General features: G+C 44.7%; 1 protein-coding gene across 2 annotated transcripts in view; it reads left to right on the top strand.

Moving 5' to 3' along the window:
* The window catches only part of Map2k5 (mitogen-activated protein kinase kinase 5), a 271,209-nt gene extending 248,980 nt beyond the window's left edge, over positions 1-22,229 (top strand). For both annotated transcript variants that reach the window (XM_042687833.1, XM_042687834.1), the window contains one exon: positions 21,824-22,229. In XM_042687833.1, the coding sequence (XP_042543767.1) occupies positions 21,824-21,946 (123 nt within the window). In that variant the 3' untranslated portion in view covers positions 21,947-22,229. The remainder of the gene's footprint in view (positions 1-21,823) is intronic.
* The last annotated feature ends 824 nt before the right edge of the window (positions 22,230-23,053 follow it).

Raw genomic sequence — 23,053 nt, 5'->3', positions numbered from 1 at the left:
ATATACAATATATTTTAAAATGAACCTTCCAGATTTATATGTGTCTAGCTACCCTTCCTGTGTGTTCATATGTGTATGTATTTGTATGTGTGTATTGGTGGTACTAGTGTTTGAACTTTGACTTTGAACTTGTTAGGCTAAGCAGGTGCTCTTATCACTTGAGCTTTTTATTATTTTGTTACCCTACTGATCTTGTTATTTTTTTAGATAGAATCTTAAATTTTCATTTACACAGACCTCAAAGATAGTCTTCCTCATACTTATGGTCTGTTAATTGAGATGAAAGAGTCTTGCTAACTTTTTTCACCAGGCTGGCCTCATACCCTGATTTTCCTCTTTGGTAGCTGGCATTATAGGCTTGAGCAACTGCATCTGGCTAGCTATACTTTCTTGAAGACATTATTTTTACTTTGCATTGTTTGTTTGGAGGTACATACAAAACAGCTTATTAGCCATGGTACCCAGAAGTTCCAGGGAAAAGTCCTACGTGGAGTTCCTTTAAGTACAAAAACCATCACAGGAGTGTGAGAGCTCCACACTAGGGTCCAGTTGACAGCATGGAATGATTCTTTTTTCCCTCAAATTCTGAAGCCGATTATGTGTTTATGTGCCTATAAGTAGGAATCCACCAGTATAGAAGTCAATGTTAGCTTTTTAATTGCACATAATCACAGTGAGTCACTGTCTGCATGCTTGAGATCACACCATATCAGACAGCTTTAATTTGAATTTTTGATGACATGTTAGCACTTCAGCAACAACAGACAGATTATAACCCCATAAAACAAGCCTTTGTTTTTCCTTAGATGTGACCGCTTACTTTTTTCATGAGACTTTAACAGATAAATACCTGTGTGTGTGTGAGTGTGTGCGCACGTGTGTGTGTGTGTGTGTGTGTGTGTGTGTGTGTGTGTGTGTGTGTGTGTGTGTGTGTACATGCACATGGCTAGGGAAACAGATGGAGAAAGTTTTTCCTTGATCATGGATCCGACAGCTCTGATTTCCCAATTGAGGATAACTTTCTTCCTCCATCCTGCAATTTAGGTGTCTGAATGTGGTAATGATTTGACTGTTTAAGTATGGAGTTTGAACTCACACCTGCAATTCTTTTTTTTTTTTTTTCTTATTTTATGGATCTGTCATCTTCCCAGTATCACATTTCAAGACTCAGCAAGGCTGTATAGCACTCACAGCCCACAAGAAGTGTATGCTTATGTTAGATGAAGTGGAGCTGCTGAGCTCTTCTTTGGAGTAATGTGGGTTTGTTGCAGCCTGAGGTGGGTCTTTGTGGTTGTCACACCACATTTGCTCATTGGACACCAGTCAACCTTCAGGAGTTTCTGCTATTTGGGTGGTGCCCAGCCCAGAAAGGCCTTGCCTCTCTCTCTTTTTTTTTTTTTTCTTTTTTTCTAGAACTGGGGCTTGAACTCAGGGCCCTGCACTCTTGCTTGGCTTCTTTGTTCAAGTCTGGCACTCTACCACTTGAACCATGCTTCCACTTCCAGCTTTTTGTTGGTTAATTGAAGGTAAGAATCTCATGGACTTTTCTGCTGGAGCTGGCCTCAAACTTTGATCCTCAGAGTCAACCTCCTGAGTAGCTAGGATTATAGGCATGTGCCACCAGTGCCTGGCTCTTCCCTTCTTGAAGATCTTCCTACAGTTTTTGCTATGCACCACTTGCTTTCCTTTTTAAGAACTCCAGAATGTATTTTATCTTAAGTTGGAACAGCCCTTAATGACGTATTTATATTCTACTTAGAGTTGTTCCATAACCCTGGAAGTTCACCAGATTCATCTGAGAGGTTTAAAACAAGAAAGAAGCTTGGTACCAGTGGCTCATGCCTTTAATTCTTAACTACTCAGGAGGCTGAGATCTGAGGATCAAGGTTCAAAGACAGCCTGGGCAGGAAAGTCTGTGAGACTCTGATCTCCAGTTAATCAGCAAAAAGCTAGAATGGAGATGTGGCTCAAGTGTAAAGCACTAGCCTTGAGTGAAAAAGGGATAGTGTCTAGATCCTCATTTCAAGTCCCATACACATTCAAGCTCATACACACACACACACACACACACACAGAGTACTGGCACATACAAGAAGGAAGGGAGGGGGGAAGGAAGGAAGGAAGGAAAAGAAGGAATGAGGGAGGGAGGGAGGAGAGACAGAATGAGCTAGGTCTCAAGCTAAACTAATTAATCTTGGCATTTGTTAGGGAGTAAGAACTTTATTTTTTTTTTTCTTAAAGTCCTGTAGGTGATTTTAAGAAGCATCATTAGGTAAAAATGACTGGTTCTAGGCCAGACACTGATAGCTCATAACTGTAATCCTAGCTACTCAGGAGGCTGAGATCTGAGGATAGAGGCAGATAAAACAGTGAGACTTTAATTAGCCAGCAAAAATAAAAGTGGAGGTATGACTCAATAGTAGAGTGCCGGCATAAGTGAAAAAATCCAGGTGATAGCAAAAGGCCTTGAGTTCAAGCCTAGTACAGGTACAAAAATAAAACAATTAGTAATGTTTAATAGTGCAAGGTTGTAGTTCCAGAGCTGAGGAGGCTGAGGTGAAAGAACCTCAAATTCAAGGCCTGTGCTAAATAGTGAGACCTTGCCCTCTCCAAAAAAAATATTAGGTTGTCCTTTACTAGACTATATAGTCTGACCAGAGGTGGGTTTTGTTGTTGTTGTTGTTGTTGTTTTGGACTTTTTACTAAAGGTTATGGTCAGATTTCAAGGGTATTTTAGTGTTCATAGGCAGATAGTAAAAGCATTTAACCAGTATGACATAGGTGTCACCATTCAGAATAGGCACCAGGGTCTCTGTCCAACCCTGGATGCATGGATCAACCAGGAAATGTTAAGTAGGTGTTGAGCAGCACTGTGAACTTGGATGTACATTCTGTCTACTTGAGAGTTCACCTCCAGCTCTCTTTTAAACTGAGAAGTCATTAGTCAAGACCTGGAGGAGCTCACCCAACCAATGTCATCTTCTGGTTAGATCGATGACAGGGGCCCCCAAAGTCTTCGTCAGCCTAGCTTTTGGGTTATAGTGGATCATGTTGAAAAAGACCAGAGACATTCACCATTTGAGGGGGAAATATAAAAAGATTTTAAAGCTAGGTCCTGGGAGTTGGGAATTGATGGTGAAGGTAGTGAAGTTGTTTTCTTGTGAGTGTACTCCACTAAAAGATAACAGTTCTTATTAGTTATTAATGAGTCTAACCAGGAATGTCAAAAGCTAGAAAAATATTAGAAGTCTCCTATTTACTGCTTTAACCAGCTGGATTTGTTTAATGGGTTGTTTGCTTTTTAATTTGTAGCAGTTTCGCAAGAGATCTTTGGGGATCCTGAGTCATATGGCTTTAGATACACATGTTATTTGGGGTGGGGGCAAATCTGCCTGCAGATAATTTGAGGTTCATGTGGCCATTTAGAGACTGCAGAAAGGCAACAGAGGCATTTGGGCCTTCCGTCCTCTATTTAATTTTCAAGATTAGAATTAAACATTAGGCTTTAGTCTACTGAGAGACATTTGCCTGAGCATGGTCTAGTTTCTTTCCAGTATCCTGGTTTGCCATTTTCTCTGTTCTCTCAGTATAAATGGTCACTGATTCTCAAGTTGGAGAATAGGTATTCTTCGTTTATTCACGCAAAGGTTCCCTTGACACAAATAAAAATGGAATTTTCAAACGTAACCCGATTAACTCTTAATTGTATACCAATAGCCTATGTGTGTCTCAGCTCCCTTCAAAGGCTTCCCAGTGGGCTGCATCTCTTCTCATAGGGTGGGGAGGAGTGGGGAGGGGGGTCCAATTAATATAATAGCAGGACTTTCTAATTGTGGGATCAGTGTGGAGTTGACAAAAATTTGTATAAATAGGGTACATTTTTCCACTTAAGAGGGCTGTGCTGAGACATTTTTAATTGGATTTTCATGGTGATTGACAGCATTTGATTATGACAGTAACTCTATTTGGCTGGACTGCTTTAGCCTCTTGTTCAGCTCTTTCCATCAAAGCTCTTTTTCATCCCCTGAACCCCCAGTGGAGCAGCAGTCATTGTGGAACAGCCTTTTAGCACCTTTGTTGCAGCCGGCCCTGGTGATGATTGGACCCAGCTGGAACAGAAAGGAAAATGTGCCTTTCACAAAGAGGCTGTGGCTCCTGCCTCTGCGGATTCGATCATTTTAAGAGGCCCCCTCCAAACCTGTTGAGGATTAGAAGTAGCTTTAGATGTGAAATGAGTGTTAAGTATTAGTAATCCAGAGATTAGGGCCCCAGGGACGATGCGAGATAAACAACTGCAATTAAGGCAAATCTGCCGATGTAAACAAAATTGAGCAGAAACAGATGCCCTACCCATTTTGGGGGATTGATTTGAGGGCACCAAGGAATCGATTTTTGTCTTGTTTACACTTGCAAACCCCTGTGATATACTGGAAGGCTAAATATTTCATACAGCCTGATTTTAGTTAATTTTTTTTCTCAGCCCCTCACAGTAGGCGTCTCTCTCCTCACAGTGACCAGGCCTGAGTTTATTCAGCAGTCACAGGGAGCAGCTAATTGTCTATGAAGGGCCCCTGTGTTTAAATGGGCTTGACAGGAATTTAAATTTTGTTTCAATCAACCCCTGTGCTCACAGCCTGCTCCAGTTTCTAATTTTTAAATTAAACATGATTTTTTTTTTTAAGCCTTTGGAATACTCTCTAACTCCAGGGAAGGCAAAACTCAGCAATCCTGGAAAACTGCAGTTGGAGAAGCCTGTGGCATTGTCTCTGGGCTGGAAGGTTCTTTCTCCAGAGGAAAGCCAGCCCCCTCCCCCATCAGGAGGTCAGCAGAGCTGGGCCAGTACCTTCTTCACCTGGCTACCTCCAGCCCTTCTGCACACGCAGCAGCAAGGCACCTGGAAAGTGGGTTAAGCACTAAAGGCAGGCATGAGCCTGGCTTTCCAAGCCAGCCCAGTTAGAACCCATGCACGTGTAGCACAGACTTGTGTTTCAGAAACTTCCTTCTGCCATGAGACAGGGAGAGAACACACTCTGGGCATAGCAAAAATGTGCTGTAGTGAACACATGCCATTTTCATGTTCTGGCCTCAGTTCTAACTTGCGGCCCTGGTCCTGAGCCTAGCCAGCCTCCAGTTCAGCAGGAGAATGAGGATTGTTGGCAAAGGCCCTCTGTCACTTTCTCTTACCTCTGCTGCTTTTGCTAACCAGCTTTGCCTCGACCACCCCGTTCGTTACACAGGTCCTGTGCTCCTAAGTTCTGGCCATGGCCAAACACCTGGAAAATTCTCTTATGTTTCTGCTGTTCATTCTGCCTGGAGCCTGGAATGTTAGTGCCCACATCCACGTGGTAAACTCCTACCCAGCCTCCAGGTCCCAAGTGACAAAGCCTCCTTCCCAGTCTGGCTTCAGTTTGGTTGATGATTCCTCTTTTTTTTTTTTTTTTTTTTTGGTCGGTCGTGAGGCTTGAACTCTGGGCCTGGACACTGTCCCTGAGCTCTTCAGCTCAAGGCAAGTACTCTACCACTTGAGCCACAGTGCCACTTCCTGATGACTTCCTCTTGAAGGTCATTCTGTGACTTCGTGGGCTTGTGACAGCAACTTGTCAGTGTGAATGACAATAGTTCATGCATAAGACCGTGGGTTCCTAGGACAGAGTGAATTTTACTTATCTTTGTACGTTGGCCTCTGGCCCAAATGGAATGCTCAGTAACTGGTTATTGAATGGAAATGGCATGAATTTAATGGGTAAGTTCATTGTGGGGAAGCAAAGAATTCTCCAGGCTTGTGGCCTCCAGTGAGGCTTTGAGAATGGGGCGATAGAGAGAATCTGGCCTCGCAGGACAGCAGGGTGTTTATGCGAATGCCCTTTCTAATGCAAATCAGAAACACAGCTTGTTTTTGATTGTAAGTTAAAGTGCAGACTCTCTAATAGCCACACCAGCCAAAATTGATACCACAGTTTATTTTCTCAGAACTAATTGGACAGATTTCACTAACAGTTGTGCCCAACTTCACACGCGCACACACATACACACACACACACACACACACACATTGGCACACACCTGTAGTCCCAGCTGTTTGGGAGTTTGTGGTGAGAGGATCACTTGAACCCAGGAGTTTGAATCCATCCTGAACAGCATAGTGAGACCCTCTTCTAGAAGAATTTATTAATTTTATTATTATAGATAAATTATTATAAACAGCATGTTTTGAACACAAAGGCTATCTCATTTTATCCTTACATGATCAGTGTAAAGACTGTTCTTTATTGATGCATATTCTGGCTCAGCAAGATTAACTGATGTGCCTGGAGTCACACAGCCAGAAAGAACGGAAGACTCCATTGTATTACAGTAAAGCTTTATCTGCTGATACAGAGTAGGTAGGAGTTTGTCATGGTGGTTTGGATCATGCCAGTAAAGTTGAACTTTTTCAGAAAAATTAAATACAATTACTCCAGAAAGACAGTTGTAGGGCTTCAACAGTAGGTACTTGTGAAGCCTGTGGCCAATCAGATGCTTCGTTCAGTTCCTTGCTATGTTCCCTTCCACTTGGTGCTCAGCAGCATCCACTGGGCAGAATACAGATGGCTGTGCAGGTGTGACAGAGGTCTAGCAGAAGCCTGAGCCTCAGTTCAAACAAAATGGGTAGTAAGAAAGAAGTCAGGCACCAGTGGTTCACACCTGTAATCCTAGCTACTCAGAAGCTTAGATCCGAGGATCACAATTCAAAGCCAGCCTATACGTGAGAATCTGTGAGACTCATGTCTGCAATCAATCAGCAAAAAACCAGAAGTAGAACTGTGGCTCAAGTGCTAGAGCACCATCCTTGAGTGAAAAAGCTAAGGGACCCAGGCCTTAAGTTCAAGCTCCAGTACTGGAACCAAAAAGAATAATAATGCAATAGGAAGGAAGGAAGTACTTACCAGCATTTTATACACAGTTGGTTATCTGAGAAGCTGTGAGAAGTTTAAGCAGTCTGTGGCAAAAAGCAAGAGTAGAGTATGTCCTGCCAGGTCTCTGGCCACAGTCGCTCTCCCTTTCCAGTTCTTACCATCACGATTATAGAAATGAGCAGAAACAAGGTGCCATTGGCTTGTGCCTATAATCCTGATTACTAAGAAGGCTAAGATCTGAGGATTATGGTTTGAAGCCAGCTTGGACAGGAAAGTCCATGAGACTCTTATCTTCAATTAACTACCAAAAAGCCAGAAGTGGAGCTGTGGCTCAAGTGGTAGAGTGCTAGCCTTGAGCACAAAAAGATCAGAGACGGCATCCTGACCCTGAGTGCAATCCCCAGGACTGTCAGAGAAGGAAGGACGGAAGGAAAGAAGGAAGGAAGGAAGGATGGAAGGAAGGAAGGAAGGAAGGAAGGAAGGAAGGAAGGAAGGAAGGATGGAAGGAAGGAAGGAAGGAAGGAAGGAAGGAAGGAGGGAGGGAGGGAAGGAAGGAAGGAAGAGACGGAGGGACAGAGACAATGATCCTTGAATTTGATGGATGTTTCCTGTGACCCATCAAACTTTTCCTGCGCCTGTACTACGTGCAGAGGTGCTACTGTCCAAAGATGCTCCAAGTATGGGCCATGGACAGTATGGTGTCTACATTGTTTCTTGAAGGTAAGTAAGGAGTTTGTGCCAGCATGTGAATCAAGCCTGTCTCAAGTATTTCTTTGAGTGGCTGACATTTCCTTGCAGCATATATTTTTGAAAGAAGCTATGTGTTGACTACCACTGTAGCATAGCTCTTTACCTCACTGCACACCAGGAGTTTGCCAGTCCCGGCTGGCTGCTGGAGTTACAGAGCTGTAGGAATGCAGAGGGCAATCAGATGCTGGTTGTGCAACTGAGGAGTCTAAAGTGTGGTGAGGAAAGAAGGCTTCCCTGGGGCTTGCTAATGCCTTTCATGTGTAGCTCAAGCCTGTAGTGCTAGCTACTGAGGAGGCTAAGATCTGATGATTGAGGTTTGAAGCCAGCCTGGGCAGAAAAGTTCATAAGACTTTTATCTCTACTAAGCCAGCAAAAATCAGAAGTGGGGGTCATGGCTCAAGTGGTATTGCGCCGGCCTTGAGCAAAAAAAAACAAAAAACAAAGGAACATGCCCAGGCCTTGAGTTCAAGCTTATCGGCACAACAAAATGTGTATGCAGCGACAACACAGAAGCCAACTGACGAATGTCCTAAGAGACGTGTGAAGAAAGGGGGAGAGATTCCACAGAATAGGAACCCAGCAGGTAGCTGTGGCCTTATTACTGTGAGTGTAAGACAAGAAGCCACATGGAAAGCCACAAAGACACCGAAGTGGGTACCAGAAAGCAGGGTTTCAAGTTCAGCCCCTACCTTGAGGCAAACAGGTAATCAAGAGCTATTTTCTTACTTTCTCTGAGCCCGAGCTAAGCTTCATCTGTAAAATGGAGTAATGATACCTACGTCACAGGGATTTCTTACGTTCATGTTAACATAAGATGAAGTTTGTGAAGTATGTTTGCCAACTCTGAAGTGCTTGACACATGGGACCCTAACTTATTCTGCCTCTTGGGTCACGTTTGTCTAATGATCCTGTGTGTCTCCAACTCACAGCTTCTTGTAAGGCAGATACATGTAGCGGAGCCTAATGTGACTTAGAGCAAAGCTTGTTGAATGTTTACATTGAGCATCTACTGACCGCAGTTTCTTAGAAGTTAGTTTCTCCCAGACCTGTCTGTGTCTGCCTTCTATTGGCAGTGAAATGTAATGAGTGTATTGTTAGAAGGAATTGTTAGGTAGCAGTCAGTCAACAAGTTCTTGTCCAAGTCTGTGATGGGCTCAGAAAGAATATCAAGCACTATGTCCTCAGTAACACACTAAACACTCTCATCAGGAAAATTGGGTCAGGCTGGCAGCTCAGTTCCAGCTGGTCCTCTAGGTCGCTCAGAATTGGCTTTAAAGCAAGGAAATTGAAAAGTGGTGGTACAGCAGAGGGCAGCTACCCCCCCAATACCAGCCCTTTCCTAGCCACCTGAGCTCTGGTCCATTTTTGCATATGAAAATGGGGTCTCACAAAACAGGCATTTAAATAATACAAAAGCATGTTACATGCTTAACATGTGGCATAAAATAAGTGTTCAATAAATAGTAAGAACTCATTATTGCCAGTGCTGATGGCTCACACCCATAATCCTAGCCACTGAGGAGGCTGAAATCTGAGGCTCAAGAGTCAAGCCAGCCTAGGCAGGAAAGTCCATGAGTGAAAAAGCTAAGGCCTAAGTTCAAACCCCAGTACTAGCACAAAAAAAATAAAATAACTCATTATCATCATTACTTCTAAGGAGGCGGAAGGCCTTTCAGGAGGAGAAAACAACACAGGCCAAAGCCAGAGAGAATAGATAGTGTAGAACAATCCTGGCCAAAGTGAAGAAAAACTTAGAACAAATGGGATGACATTAGCCGGGTATTGCTGCCTGCCTGCCTCATCTGAAAGGGCAATCTCTCTCTCTCTCCCCCCCTCTCCCCCCTCTCTTCTCTCTCTCTCCCCCCTCCCCCCCTCTCTCCCTATCCTTCTCTCTCCCCCTCTCTCTCCCTCTCCTTCTCTCTCTCTTCTCTCTCTTTCTATCTTCTACCCCTTCTCTCCCCCTCCTTCCCTCTCTCTCCTCTCCTCTCTTCTGTCTCCCCTCTACTCTTTCTTCAATGTCCTTTTAGTCACTATCAGGGAAAATCATTAGTATGCTAATCTAGCTAGCCGTCATTTTAACACTGACCTTTGCTAACCTGCCTTTGCAATTTCAGGAACTATGTTTGACTTCTCTAAAAGTAACCTTAAATTGTAGTCTTGTAAGAATTCCAGAGCTGTATCCTTCACTCCTTCTTCTAATGAGGTTATGACCAAATGCTCATTATAATTGCTTTCGACTCCTTTTAATTTTCAAGCTTATTAATCATAAGAAGAGTTATTTAAAATTGCATAAATTAATCTTAGATTAAAAGCCCATCAAAGCCTTGAAACAATTAAGAATAAGTAGGATTTCCCTGGGGCAGCAAGTTTTATTTTAATATTGTAGTCAGGTGGATATCAGAACCTTGAAGTATGGTAGTGATTAATGTATGCAAAATTTAAATGAGATTTCTTAAATGGCAAATCTAAATCACATATTGACCTAACTGTAGGCTTTAACTGCATTGTCTGTCATATATTTAAACTGTTTACTAATCAACATTTTAATTACCGTGGATGCCGCCAGACCCTAGGACAAATAAAACCTAGCATTTTAAAATGTTGCTTCAAAATCTGTTGCTCCAACTCCTGTTGGGAAGATGGCAGGTGAGGAAACTGCTTATGCTTTCCTAAACTGTAAGGGCCCTTGGAGTACTTGCCTTGCATCCTCTCCTTCAGGTTGTGCCTACGTTGCCTTTGAAGTTGGTTGATATTTAATTAGAGAAAACTTCCCTTTATGTGTTTGAGCCCTAATTGCCAAACATTATTTACTTAAACAGTGTTTATCCCTAAGTCCCTAGATTCTCTCCTCTACATGATAGGAAAAGAAGATGTTTCCAGAAAGAAATCGAATCCAACTTCAGCCAACATTAGTGTTTAGACTTGCCTTTCCCTGCCCCACCCCCTAACACATGCACCTTCTGGTCACTACCAGATGGCCCAGATTTTGCTCCGGAAGGTAGCCATTGCTATATCAAGTTTGGAAATAATTCTATTTTACAAATAATCTATGTCAAGCCAGGTGCTGGTGGCTCACACCAGTAATCTTAAGTACCCATGAGCCTGAGATCTAAGGATCACAGTTTAAATCCAACTGAGGTAGGAAAGTCCATGAGACTTTTATCTCCAATTAGCCAACAAAAAAGCCAGAAGTGAGCCGGGCATTAATGGCTCATGCTTGTAACCCTAGCTATTCAGGAAGCTGAGATCTGAGGATTGGGGTTCAAAGCCAGCCCAGGCAGGAAAGTCCATGAGATGCTTATCTCCAATTAACCATCAGAAAACTGCAAGTGGTTCTGTGGCTCAAAGTGGTAGAGCATTAGCCTTGAGTGAAGAAAGCTCAAGGACAGCGCCTAGACCCCAAGTTCAATCCCCTCAACCAACAAAAACATAAATAAAAATTTAAAAAGCCAGAAGTAGAGGTGTGGCTCAAATGGTATAGCACCAGCCTTGAGGTAAAAAGCTAAGGGACAGTGCCTAAGCCTTGAGCTTAAGCCACACACACACACACACACACACACACACCCCTACCTTATTTCTTTATGAGGGTAGGTGGGCAAGATCACCCAAGTGTATTAAAACTTGAGTTCCTACTTTTTGATAGGGACAATAGTGACCACCACACTGTTTCTCTTTCTGTGAAAGCTTCAACAAGATCAAGTATGTAAATCACTTAACATGTGAGGTAGAAAACTGTAGGTTCCTACAAAATGCTTATTCCTGTCTTCGTTATTGTTTAGCTTATAAACTAAGTTTCCAAAATATGGCTGAGATTCAGTTAGCACAGAAGAATATGCACTAAGTTCCCCATCTTCTAGCTGCTTAGATCCCCAGCCCTGCTGTCCAGGGACAAGCATGCTTGTCCATAGCTGGTAGATCCTAGAATCTTTCATTACTTTTATTTTGCACTTTGGTTTTTTATTGAGTTCATCCTGTAAAGGACTCCCTTGTCCTGACTGCTTGGTATCCCAAAATGTGGCTCTGCCATAAATACTTAACCATGACCCCATTATATTAACACTTTAGCCATTTCTAGATTTTTATTATCAACACACTATATAGATACATTTTTTGTATAATAAATGTGAGAATGCCAATTTTTCTCCATCTCTTCTGATAATAGATGATCAAACTTTAATCTTTGTGAATTTGATCTGTCCCAGTGGTAAAACTATCTTATTAGTTGTTTAATTTGCCTTTCTTTTATTAAGTCTAAGGATAAAAGATTTTTCATGCTTTTGGGCCAGTTGTACTTTTTCTTTTGTAAAACTGTGTGTTTCTGGGGGATATGTTGTCTTCACTGTCTTTCTGAGCCTTGACTTGCCATCTAGAAAGCAAGAAGATGCACATCCAACAACCAAGGTGCCATGTGCTCTCGGCCTTGTCCAGCCAGTTTTGAGGTTGCTTAGCCAATAGCTGGGGGTAAAAGACAAGACAGCCATTTCCTTTTCCCTTTGTTTGTTGTGTATCTTCCTTTCTTTCCAAAAAAAAAAAAAATGCAGGCTTGGAAATTGCAGGGCAGAGCTGGGATTGAACTTCCTTTAAAGCTGCCTGTAGACATCAGGAATATTTATTTTCTCTATTTGTTTTAAGCCTGGGAAGACTGTGGTTTTCTCAACACTGTCCTGATGGAGCCCTGACCAGCAAGCGTGCAATGCCCCTAGCCCTAATGTGCCATTAATGATAGGTTAATGTACAGTATAATGTTTTTGGGACTACGGGTTCATTACACTTCTGAGTGTGAGGTCTTTGCACAGAGCGCCCAAGGTCCCATTGCATTATATCATGCAATAAAAATACCCTTTTCATATCACACACTAATAAACTGTATTTGAAATGCTGTCTGAGGGCACTGCGGTCTTGTCTGTGGGCTGTTCATGAGTGCAACAGTTGGGATTCCTTTTTTTTATTTTGTGGTTTTGTAACATGGAATTCTGAGCCCAGGAGAACTTGGCTGGGCCCTGTATTGCATAGGAAGCAAGTTGGGTCTTCAAGCCACAGGCTCAGGGATGGGACTGGCCCCAAGAGGGGAGAATCTTTGATATATGCAGAGCAGAGGTCCATTTTGCTACCTGTGTGCTGACATAAAACCAGCCCATCACATTAAAAAACAAACAGGAAAAAAAAACTATCCAAGTGGGACACATTTAGCATTGAGCCTGTGTCAGGTGTATAAATTTCCTTGAGAATTGAGAATGATGGATTTTACAGAACTTAGACCTTAGGTGGTCATAAGCACAGGCCTTGCTCCTGGGACTTCCAGTCTCCTTGTGAAAGGTCTGGGGCTACTAGAGTTTTTTTGTTCTGGTCCTGAGGCTTGAACTCAGGGCCAGGGTCTGTCCCTAAGCTTTTCTGCTCCAGGCTAGTGCTCTGCCACTTGACCCACAGCTCCACTTCTGGCTTTTTGGTATTTAATTAGAGATAAGAATTTAAGAGATTTTCCTGCCTAGGCTGGCTTTGAGCCATGATCAGGAGGCCCAGATCTGAGTATTTCAGTTTAAAGCAACCCAGAAGGCAAGTCCCTGTGATTCTTTATCTTTAGTTCACCACCAAAAAGCCAGAAGTAGTGCTGTGGCTGAAGTGGTAGAGCTCCAGCCTTGAGAAAAAAAGCTAATAGACAATGTCTAGGCCCTGCATTCAAGCCCAAGTACTGGCACAAAACTTTATTAAAAAATTAAAATAGCGGGGTGCCAGTGGCTCATACCTGTAATCCTAGCTACCCAGGAGGCTGAGATCTGAGAATTACCATTCAAAGTCAGCCCGGGCAGAGAAGGCCATGAAACTCTTATCTCCAATAAACCACCAGAAAACCAGAAGTGGGGCTGTGGTTCAAATGGTAGAGCACTTGCCTTGAGCTGAAGAGCTGAAGGACAGCACCCAAGCCCAGAGTTCAAGCCCCATGACAAAAAAAATTAAAATTAAAATAACCAGTACCAAAAAGGACTCAAGACATTCTGCGGAGTGAATATCTTGATCAGACGCTGCTATCTGTGAACACTTCTTTCTCCTAATTAAAATACTGAGCCTGGGTTATTGAATAAATACCCTATAACAAAGTTAGTAAGGGTAGAAAGATTCACTGGTCTTCCCCCTCTGCACCAGGGAGTATGCCATAGCTGCAGTGTAGACTCAACAGCACAGAGCATGTAAAATTAAGGCAGTTCCAGTCAGTGTTGAACCTCATACCTATAATCCCAGTTACTCAGGAGAGAGTTAGAGTACTGAAGTTCAAGACCAGCCTGAGCTAAAAAGTTAGCCAGACTCTCATCTCAGCCAGTAGTGGTGTGTACCTTTCATCCCAGCTATGTGGGATAGGAGTCTGGCGTAGGCCAAAAACACAAGACCCTATCCCAAAAATAACTTCAAAGGACTGGAGGGAGGTTGAGTATCTGCTTAGTGAGCACAAAGTCTTGAGTTTTCTCTCTCTCTCTCTCTCTCTCTCACACACACACACACATACACACACACACAGAGCAAAAGCACTTGGCTTGAAATTCAATGGGAGAAGCTTCTCTGTTGTGCCTCGGACCTTGATTGAATCCTTAGTACATGAGAAGAACCGTGATAAATGGTCAGGTTGGTCTGGGCAGCAAAAGGTGACAGAAAGAAAAGAAAAAACAATGTAGCTGAGATCCTTCAAGAGGCTGGACCATATGGCTTAAGCAGTCTACTTAATTGTTGTGAGAAGAGTATGTAAATTTAAAAGATAGTTTTTAATTTTAAAAAGTGTATGGTTGGATAAGAAATGTACTCATTACCTTGCTCATGTGATTGTAACCCCTCCGTACAGTATTTTCACAATAAAAATACTTACTAAAAAAAAAGATTTAGAGTGAAAAAAAAAAAGAAGTATATGGTTGGGAAGGTGGCTCAGTGGTAGAGTGCTTGCCTTGCGTGCATGAGGCCCTGGGTTCAATTCCTCAGCACCACATAAGCAGAAAAAGCTGGAAATGAGCTATGGCTCAAGTGGTAGAGCGGTAGTCTTGAGCTGAAGATCTGAGGGACAGTGCCTAGGCCCAGTGTTCAGGCCCCAAGACCGACCAAAAAAGAAAAAAAAGGAAGTATAGAGTAAATCCTTTGTTTTCAGACACAAGGACTTTCAAACACTTAGGTAAGCCTCTCAGGGGTTAAATCTGTCTTTAGGACTCCTAGGACTTGAAAAATGTTACCCTCTATCAAGAAAACTAGAAGTGACAAGTTCATTTAAAAGCCTGGTTTGTCATTGTTTATCTAATTTTCAGAGTTGACACAGAAAATTAAAGCAGCTGACACTCACTCTCTGTCTCTCTGGCTCATTTCCCTGGTCCTTTCCTACCTGACCTTGCCACCACCAAATGTTCCAAAGCCAAAATATAAAACTTCCCACAGAGTTTCTGAGCTAGCTGCCCTGCAGTCATTCCAAGATTATGTCATAGGATGTCATTCCTAATGTTATTATAAAGACAAGATGAGATTATAAATCTACTCATCCAGATATTTCTTGGATTTCCCTCCCCTTCCACTTAGGCCATAAATCTTACAAGTAATCAAACTCTGCAAAGGAAGCCAAGATAAACTTGGTCCCTATGTGGCCCCATATTTCTTTGCTGAGTTAGAGGAAGCAGGCGTGTCTGCTTGTGGCATCACAGCGCTTGCCAGTGAACAGAGCTTTTCCTGGGTGGAAGGTTGGCATTCCAGTTGGGCAACAGTGGCTCACATCTGTAATCTTAGGTACTCAGAAGGCTGAGGATCATGGTTGGAGACTAGCCTAGGCAGAAAAATCCATGAGTCCCCATCTCCAAAATAACCATCAAAAAGCCAAGCCAAAGACATGGCTCAAGTGGTAAAGCACCAGCCCCATAAGTGCAAGTCCCCAAATTTAACCCCTGTAGGACAAATGAAGGAATGGATGAATTCGTGTTTGAATGAATTAGTGTTTGAAAACTTGTATAATAGCACATCTTTAATTCAGTATTAGTGAATGAGTTACTTCATGGAAGTTACTCCTTTTTAAAAAAATTATTTGCTATTTCATTTTTATTTTTTTATTTTTTGGCCAGTCATGGGGCTTGAACTCTAGGCTGGGCGCTGTCCCTGAGTTCTTCAACTCAAGGCTACTACTCTACCACTTGAGCCACAATGCCACTTCTGGCCTTTTCTGTTTATGTGGTGCTGAGGAATTAAACCCATGGCCTCATGCATGGGAGGCAAGCATTCTACCACTGAGCCACCTTCCCAGTCCACAGAAGTTATTCTGAAGCTACCCATGGTAGTTATAACTGAAGCAAATCCTAGATAAAATCAAAACTTGAAGAGGGGGACTACAATTAAGAGATCTTCTTAGCCAGGCACTAGAGGTTCATACCTATAATCCTGGCTACTCAGGAATCTGAGATCTGAGGACCACATTTCAGGAAAGTCCATGAGATTCATCTCCAATTAACTACCAAAAAACCAGAAGTGGAGTTATAGCTCAAATGAAGGAATACCAGTTTTGAACAGAAAAGCCAAGTGAAAGTAAGAGGTCCTTCAAGCCCTGGTTATCAACATACACACACAAAAAAGAGGTTTTCCTAAATAAACACTCCTCTGTGCTCATAAATAGGCTACATGCATCAGAATTTAGCTTTTTAAGAAAATTCCTTTGAACATTATTACAGATATTTTAATGTCTTATAGTGTCTCCTGATATTAGCACATGTGTTCCAATTCTGTTGTGTAGTGTGTTGATATATATCATTTCTTATCTTACCTTTTTCTTCCCTCAAAAGAGCCCTTTTCCTCCTTTTTCTATTGGCTATTTCTTTTGTATTTACTGAAATAATGCTTGCTAGAATTAGTCTTAAGTACAAGAAAATTGGATTGAATAAATGTAAGTGACCAGTGCATTGTAAAATGATTCTAGATTTCAAAGTAACTCTCAGTAAGAAATACACTGCTTGATGTTTTGTATAAATGCCAAGTTGGAAGCAATATGATCATTCTGCCTTGAATTAAACATTGGGGTGCATTTTAATTTGTTGAGTTTTTGATATTTCTTCCCCTTTTTTGTGTGTGCTGGTACTGGGGCTTAAACTCAAGGTCTGGGTGCTGTGCCTTCCTTAGCCTATTTGGGGTTCTTTTATTGTCTAAGGAAGCCAAATAGTTGTGGATGTACCAAAGGAAGACCTAGAACTCCAAGGCCAGGTTTAGGAGGTCCAGGCACACTGGTACTCTGGGCACCTCTGTAGTAAATTGAGCTGAATCAAATCAAGTCTCCTGGAAACTCAGAGACAAAGCTTATAACTAAGTGTCTGCCCTCGTCCACAGTGAATCAGACTGGGCTTCATAAGGCTTATTTGTAACCAGATAAAACATGTGTCAGTCATTCACCCTGCATGTGACCTGCAACACCACCACAGAAAACACATTTCAGGCTCCCATACACTTAATCTTCATCAACATTCCCTTGCAAACCACAGTAAATCAATAACAGACTTGTTAATACAGACTTCTTTATGTTTTGTTTTAAAAATTAGTGCTTAAGCAGCTGGGAAGGTGCCTCAATTGCATGAGGCCCTGGGTTTGATTCCTCAGCACCACATAAGTAGAAAAAGCCGGAAGTGGCGCTGTAGCTCAAGTGGTAGAGCGCTCGCCTTGAGCTGAAGAGCTGAGGGACAGCGCCCAGGCCCAGAGTTCAGGCCCCACGACCAGACCCCCCAGACCCCCCCCAAATAAAGAAGGGCTCCAATGATGGTGGCATTGTAGTGGGAGCCCCGCTTCTAATTGTTCTTTCTGCCTCCCAGATTCTCTCTGTCGCCCTGTGGTCAGGGAAGCTGGTGCCATCAGCCAGAATCCTGGCTCCTGCTCTAGGGGTGGGATCAGCCAGACTGCCCTTCTGCCCTGAATTGAGTTGAAAAGGCAGTGTGATGCCAGAATAAGCCCTATGGACAGCTTTAGTTTCCTCATCTGTCAAATGAGGATAATAAGGCTTACTAGAATTGCTGAGTATTAAATAATTAGCAGTACCAGACACATAAAAATCTGAAGAGCAAGGACACAAGTATACCTCTTTCTTCCACTTTAATTTTGTTAATTGAATAGTAGGTACTGAGTATTCACAGAGGAAAGGGAAGTCACAAGTGGGGGGAAGTTGACTTTGGGGAACACAAGCAGGTGGCAGGTGGCAGATGGCATGATGTTTCTCAGTGGAATAGCATCCTGGGTTTAAACTTTAACCTCTGTTACTTTCTAGCCCTGTGGCCTTCCCCTGCATCATAAGGTTTCCTTGAACCTTACTTTCCTTTGTCTATAAAATTGGGGAGCTTTATCGAGCACCAGTGGCTCATGCCTATAATCCTAGCTCCCAGAAGTCTGAAATGTGAAGAATAGCACCCAGGCCCTGAGTTCAAGCCCCCAGATTGGGGGCTGGGCGTGGAGAGGAAGCTCTGGTTGACACCAATGGTTCACATCTGTAGTCCTTACTACTCAGGAGGCTGAGATGTAAGGCTCATGCTTCAAAATCCATGAGGCTCTTATCTCTAACCAGCAAAAAGCTGGAAATACAGCTGTGGCTCAAGTAGTAGAGCACCAGCCTTAAGCAACAAAAGGTAAGGGAGTTGACGTCCCAACATCTGCACACAAAATAAGTAAAATAATAAAATTGGGGAGCTGGGGAAGGTTCAAGTGAGTATCCAGCAAGGCCTAACCACAGCGAGTGTGTGGTAAGGAGGTGTGGGCACAGCATACAGAGCACTCTACCATGCCAGGGGCACCATGAGGGCCTGCCATGTCACAGGAAAGGTTTACTTGGCAGTTCAAATGCATGATGTTAAAGAACATGATGTTCTTTAAGGACATTATATGAAGAAAAATGAATGTATGAGAGACCACAAATTGGCAAATTCCTATTTAGGATGAAACTTTGAGCCCCACTAATGACAGATAGTGATGTGTCACTGAGTGATCACTGAACTGTGGCAACTGGACAGAGACTACCACATGAACTCCTCCTGACCTCTAGCCTTCCAAACCAAGAGGCCTGCAGACTCCAGGCTTTCCTTCAGGAAGGCATCTCCTTGCAGTTACACAAGCCAGAATTCAGGCTATCAGCAGTAGAGTATTAGAGATGGAGTATCCAGCTCCAGCCGGAGCCAGACACAGCAGCCAGGCTGGGGACATATTGGATAGCCACATGTTTTATGGCATACTGAAGTATCACCAGTGCCCTCTTGTGTGTGTGTGTGTGTGTGTGTGTGTGTGTGTGTGTGTGTGTGTGTGTGTGTGTGTGTGATTGTACTGGAGCTTGAACTCAGGACTTGGGCGCTGTCCCTGAGCTTTTTGCTCAAGGCTAGTGCTCTACCCCTTGGGTAGCAGCCCCACTTCCAGCTTTTAGACTTTCCTGCCCAGGCTGGCTTTAAACCATGATCCTCAGATCTCAGCCTTCTGAATGGCTAGGATTATAGGCGTGAGCCACTATCACCTAGCTTCCAGTACCCACTTCATGCTTCTCTGCGGCTTTAGTGGCTGTCTCTGATGGTTGGTTTATCCCACTTGTGCCATGTCCCACTTCGAGCCTGTCCTGCCTCTTTGCCTTTATTCTGTCTCCATCCTCTGTGACGAAGTCTGCGAGCCCAAACAGTTGGAGCCACGCTGGATGAATTGTTGCAGTTGTCCCTGTGAGAGCGCAGGAAATGAGCATGCTCTCAAACTGGTTCAGGAGGCCAGCAGTCACTGCAGCCCTCACGTGGTACTCACTCTACCAGGCTCTGCAGACAGAGCTGTGGGCATGCTGTCTGTCTGTCTTCCTGTCTCCCAGGTTCTCTGTTCCACAGGCATCCATCCTGAACCACATGGCAGTGACCAGAGACAAAGTCACTTTGGGCAGGGTGGTATAAAGCATCGAGGACACTGCACATTGTCAGCCACATCCAGGAGAGGGGAGACAGCTCCCAGCCAAGGGAGACAGGAGAGGTCCAGCAGCCTGGGCAGAATTCTTTGCCTCCTAACTACCATCAGCCCTTCCTGTAAAGGTGGAGGAATGCCTGTGTTGCCTCCATTCCCCTCCTGCCGTTCCACTCTGCGTGTTTCCAAACAGAGATAGAGCATATGGCTCCAAAGTCACTGGGCATTCTGGCGAAAGTGACACTGAATTACCCCAGGCTTGGGGATGTGGGAGGGGCCCATGGTGCTTAAGCACAGCTTCTCCCTTCATACTCCAGGAGGGCACAAGGTCACCTTTCCTGAGCCTCAGGGAGAAGAAGTGTGGACACTTGGACTTCAAGAAAGATCTCCTGTCCAGGCAGACATCAGAGAAGGCAGGCAGACAGTAGGCATATATGGGGGAAGAGAACATATGAAGGCCTTAGCCCCCACCCAGGCCTATGCCACCCATCTCCCCTAGCCCCTCCCAGCCTCTGCTTCCTTGGGGCTTGACAGAGTCCCTACAGAATGCCAAGAGCAAGTCACAGGACACGCTCAGCTGGGCTCCAAGCTTGGCTGTACCATGACCTTGGGAATCTGTACCAGGTGTCCAGGCACCCTCAGAACTGAGCTTCTCAGCTCCTCTGAGCTAGATCCATGCTCTTGCTCCTCAGGACAATGTCCCTTACCTGAATTGGAGGACTGTGAGGGGACACAGCCCAGGCTGCAAACTCCTGGCCTTTTTTGTCTTGTCCCCAGAGACATCTCAGTCTCACCTGAGGTCCATGCAAACTGTGCAGCCCCCTTTCCCTACCCCAGCCTGGCCCTCTGCAGCTCCTGCCATTGCTGGGATTGGAGCACCATGGCCATATTCCTCCTGGCTGTGCTGGAGAGAATGTAAGGTTATTGCCTGCAGTACGGGGCGTTGAGCACATTCCCAGGGCCTGGCTATTTGCCCAGCTGCAGATCATGGCCAGGTGTTTTAGGAAACAGCCCCTGAAATCCCTGTCTGGGATCGGGAATGGGTCCCAAGAGGGGCTTAGAAAGAAGAGAATAAGAGGGAGTCACAGTCAGAAGCAGGGCAAGAACAGAAGCTGGGGGCTGCCACAGGAAGTCCTCATCTCCCTGTTCTCTGCTCATCCACTGTGGCTTTCTGGGTCTGTTGTCTCTCTGCTGGCTACAACATGTTTAGTAGACCAGAACACCAGCGGATATAAATTCCTTAGGCAAGAAGCCACTTAGGGAGAAGGAAAAGAATACTTCACCAGTCTTCCTTTTGCCTGCCACCTGTAGCCAGGGTGGCCCTGTGGCTGTCACGGCTTTCTTCTTCCCTTGCTGAGAACTCCCAGGTGGCTCTTAGATTGCAGGTGTATATCTTGCTACTAAATATAGCCTGGCCTGTCTGTGGGCTAAATAGGTTACTCTCAAAGACAGGCCGTGTAGAAACAGAATTGGCCCCCTCCAAAGTCAACTTCGCAGCCTTGAATGGTCCACATGTGCCAAAGCATGCCTCTTCCCATCGTCCTTCTCTTGGCCCATTTTCCCTTCCCTCCAGTTGCAGGCTGGGATTTATTTACAGGGAACCCATAGAAGAAAAAAAAACAAAAAGGGATTCACAAAGCATCTGGCAGGATGAATGTTTGGTCCCTAGGCAGCAACAGACTGGAAAGCTGGCCACACAGGGGGTGGGCCTTAACCGAGTATCTGAGAAGTGATGCAGAGCCGAAGAAGAGCCAGCAAGAACATGGAGTGAAGACAGACGCACCCTCAAGCCTTGCAGAGCAGGGAGCAGATGCATGATGGGAAGAGCTCCAGACCCGGGCAGCTTACTGTCCCACCGTGGGCCCCAGTTACCTAGGCTGAGAAATGGAACTGAAAGCCGCCTTCCTTATCATACTGTGTTAGGGAGAAAAAGAAAGAAAAGAAAAGAAATCAGAGCCAGGTACCAGTGGCTCAATCCTGTCATCCTAACTACTTAGGATTGTGGTTCAAACCAGCCCGGGCAGATTCTTATTTTCAATTAACTACCAAAAAGTCAGAAATGGGGCTGTAGCTCAAAGTGGTAGAATGGTAGCCTTGAGCAGAAAAGCTCAGAAACGGCACCCAGGCCCTGAGTTCAAGCCCCAGGCCTGGCACACAAACAGGCAAGAGAAAGAAGGAAAGAAAGACATCAGCTGTAGGCTGCCAGCAAACCATGGGTTGTTTTCTTCCATATGACATGTAGAGACTGGTCTCACATCTACTCTTCTTCCCTGCAGGGCCACCCGTTCATCGTGCAGTTCAACGATGGAAATGCAGCCGTGGTGTCCATGTGGGTGTGCCGGGCACTGGAGGAGAGACGGAGCCAGCAGGGGCCCCGGGAAGCCTCCGTGGGGCGCTGACCACTCAGGACCACTTGCTAAGAAGCAGCCCACATGGGGCTCCTCTTTGTTGCCTGCTTCAGAAGAGCTTTGCTGGCCCAGCCTCCTGCTCCTGTCTGAGATGGCCCTACCTGAGAAAAGCCCTCGAAGGGCCAGCCCCTCCAGGCAAGCCCTCAGCCCTGGTCTGGAGACAGTGAGAACGGAGACTCCCGTGGCCTCACACCCCTTGTTTATCTAACACTTCCTTGTAAAGGTCAAGCCCTTCAGCAGCACTGATGGGAATAAAAGTATTACTCTTTTGGGACTCTATTGTCCAGGGAGTTTGTTACCTCCCCTTCTAGATGAGGGGCAGGCGGGGCCGCCACTTGGGAAGGATGTGTAAGACCAGGCCTGCCATCCAGGCACCTGCAAGGCCCTGTGTTTGATGATGAGGTTCACTGGACAGATGAGAAATCAAAGTACAGATATGAACCAAGGAATAGACGAGCCAGAACCAGAGCTCAGATCTTAGACCTCAGAGTAGTCCCCTTTCTGAACTAGAGTTTGCCCCATGGGCCCACGTTCCTCTGACTGTGTTCGAGAGAAATGTGATGAGGTCATAGCCATGCAGCCTGGGCCCTGCACTGTCCTCAGCCTCGGGCCCAGAGGTGACACCAGCTCTACTGCAGGTCTGGTGGGGCTGGCCAGAGAAGAAGCTTAGAGACTAAGAAAGAAACCCAAAGAATTGGGAGGAGTCAGCCCACCCCTAACCCCACCTTGCTTCTAACATCTCTGCCACAAGATGCCCATTCACTGGCCATGACGCCCACACCCAGCAAACTTCTTTCCTTGGGCCACTCATGACCATCTCAGATGACCTTTCAAGGGACGGAGGCTCAGAGACTGGTTTCTATTTGAAAGTCTAAGTGGCATTTCAGCATGTCTACAAGCAAACTGTGATCCCTCCCTATATCCATCTCCCCCCCCCCCCCCACTGCTTTTCCATCTCTTTCTCCGTGTCCATGGAAGAGTGGGACTTGACCTTGACTCACATTCTCTATATGTCTCTGTGTGTGTCTCTGTCTTTCTCCCTGGTCCTCCCCCCTCCCCATTCTGGGGGTGAAAACCTAAGCCCTAGAGTCGAGTCCT

This window comes from Dipodomys spectabilis, unplaced genomic scaffold, assembly GCF_019054845.1.
Source record: "Dipodomys spectabilis isolate Male_0828 unplaced genomic scaffold, ASM1905484v1 ptg000108l, whole genome shotgun sequence".
NCBI lineage: Eukaryota > Metazoa > Chordata > Mammalia > Rodentia > Heteromyidae > Dipodomys > Dipodomys spectabilis.
The sequence above is the reverse complement of the archived record's forward strand: the minus strand, read 5'-3'. Positions and strand labels throughout refer to the sequence as shown.